The 1708-nt window shown below is 43.7% G+C and overlaps 1 protein-coding gene across 1 annotated transcript in view; it reads right to left on the bottom strand.

The window, feature by feature from the left end:
* The window catches only part of LOC125505183, a gene marked incomplete in the record, with an annotated part of 26536 nt that overhangs the window by 9561 nt on the left and 15267 nt on the right, over positions 1 to 1708 (bottom strand). Inside the window, 1 exon segment of the mRNA XM_048668472.1 lies at positions 1135 to 1319. Coding sequence (XP_048524429.1) covers positions 1135 to 1319 — 185 coding nt within the window.

Raw genomic sequence — 1708 nt, forward strand, 5'->3', positions numbered from 1 at the left:
AGCAGAGGCACAGCACAAATTTACATGAAAATCTCCCTAAACTAAGGAAAAAAATCCAAATTTTTCCAGCAAGATTTTCTGCTCCCATACCCGTTTTCTCTTTGACGGCGCTTGTTCCCGTGCGGCCCAATTTACATGGAATATTTTGGAAAAACTTGCAATTATTGAGGAAATGAAGGCCAACAAGCGAAAATAGGGCGCACATCGATATATTGAGCTACCATCAATAAACCACAGTGAGCTGAAAGTGCCCACATAAATTACATTAAACTTTCATGCCTTAACTGCACCACTGCGCTAAAAAATAATAATAAAAATAATCCAAAGCGCCACATTGACACCTTGGCTGCTAAACCGTAGAAAAACCAGGCACTTTTCCTACTTACTTCCAAAGAAAAGCGGCTTTTTATCACCACATGCCGCTACTGCAACGCAACATGTCGGTGCTGGATGAATGCGGAAAATCAAGCCTCTGTTTAGCGCAATAGAAAGGGATGATTTTCCAGCCTCCTGCTGTTCACAAACGGGCAAAAGGTAACAAAAGCACGAAACCGCGGCACTTAAAATACGCAGGAAAATCGCGACTACCGGGAGGAAAAATGCACGAGCCGGAGCTTTTACGAGACGAAAGGTCCGCTTTCCAATGGGCCTGGATCGGGAAATTCTGCCGACGTTGCCGATTTGCGCTAAAGTGGCCGATCTGGAGAAAACCGATCAGTTCTGCACCACCCCTAATAGGGCCCAGACTGGGGGATTAACCGAAAAAACCCATCTGCAGCTTTTTAATTGCCTGTTGAGTTCGGGATGGCTCCAGCCTAATTTTGGCCCATTTGCCATCCAGGAAATTGAATTGTTCTTAATCGGCCAGCAGAGTGTTTCGGGGCAGTTTCGCTGCACGACATCCGAAGGAAGAATTTCCCGCAGATCCACGAACTTTCTCCAATCGATCTGGAAATGCGCAACCATAACGCCGCGTTGCCAAAGTTTCCACTTTCCATGTTCCAGGTTATTTATTATTGCGGAACACGACAGGGAGCCTAATTAATGGATTTCTCCGTGTGGATTAATAACGGATTTCTGGGACTTTCTCTGTTCACTTTGGGAGGAAAATGCCGATATCATACATGTACTCACATAGTGGTCCGATCTCGATGCCACACCTCGATGTTAATTCTTTTGCGGCTGCTTGCAGGTAGTTTCGGGAACTTGAAGGTATGGTTGAAGATCGGCCTTGAAGAGTTGCTTTGGACCGAGGTGCGCTGCAGGACTGCATTCTTCTTTTTGCTTCCGCTGCTCCGCATCGAGTCGGCTAAAGCCACCTAATAACCGAAATTATTTCAGCAAACCATCCACATCTTTATTATTGCCTGGAGAGAATGTCAGGGGGGGTTATGTAGAAAAAATACAGTCTTCTGTTATCTATGAAATTAAAATTGAAATTATGAAAAATTGCATGTTTCTCGGAAGCAAAATGAGCAATCAAAACTCTGGCCTTTTTAGAAAGTGAACCATGGATGGGAAAATGTTGGCAGTTTTCTCAAAAAAGGCTTGAATTCAGGAAATTTTAGATTTGCGTGGTTTTTTTTTAGTTGCAAAATCCACTTGAAATGACCCTGCTTTTTTCGAAGTTTCTCAAGAACCATTCGAGCCACAGAATTCGTTTCGGCATCGTTGGATAGAGAATTGAAAAGTCGATTCAGTCGTAACA

This window comes from Dendroctonus ponderosae, unplaced genomic scaffold, assembly GCF_020466585.1.
Source record: "Dendroctonus ponderosae isolate FM_Combo_2020 unplaced genomic scaffold, Dpon_F_20191213v2 Dpon_F_20191213_7, whole genome shotgun sequence".
Classification (NCBI taxonomy): domain Eukaryota; kingdom Metazoa; phylum Arthropoda; class Insecta; order Coleoptera; family Curculionidae; genus Dendroctonus; species Dendroctonus ponderosae.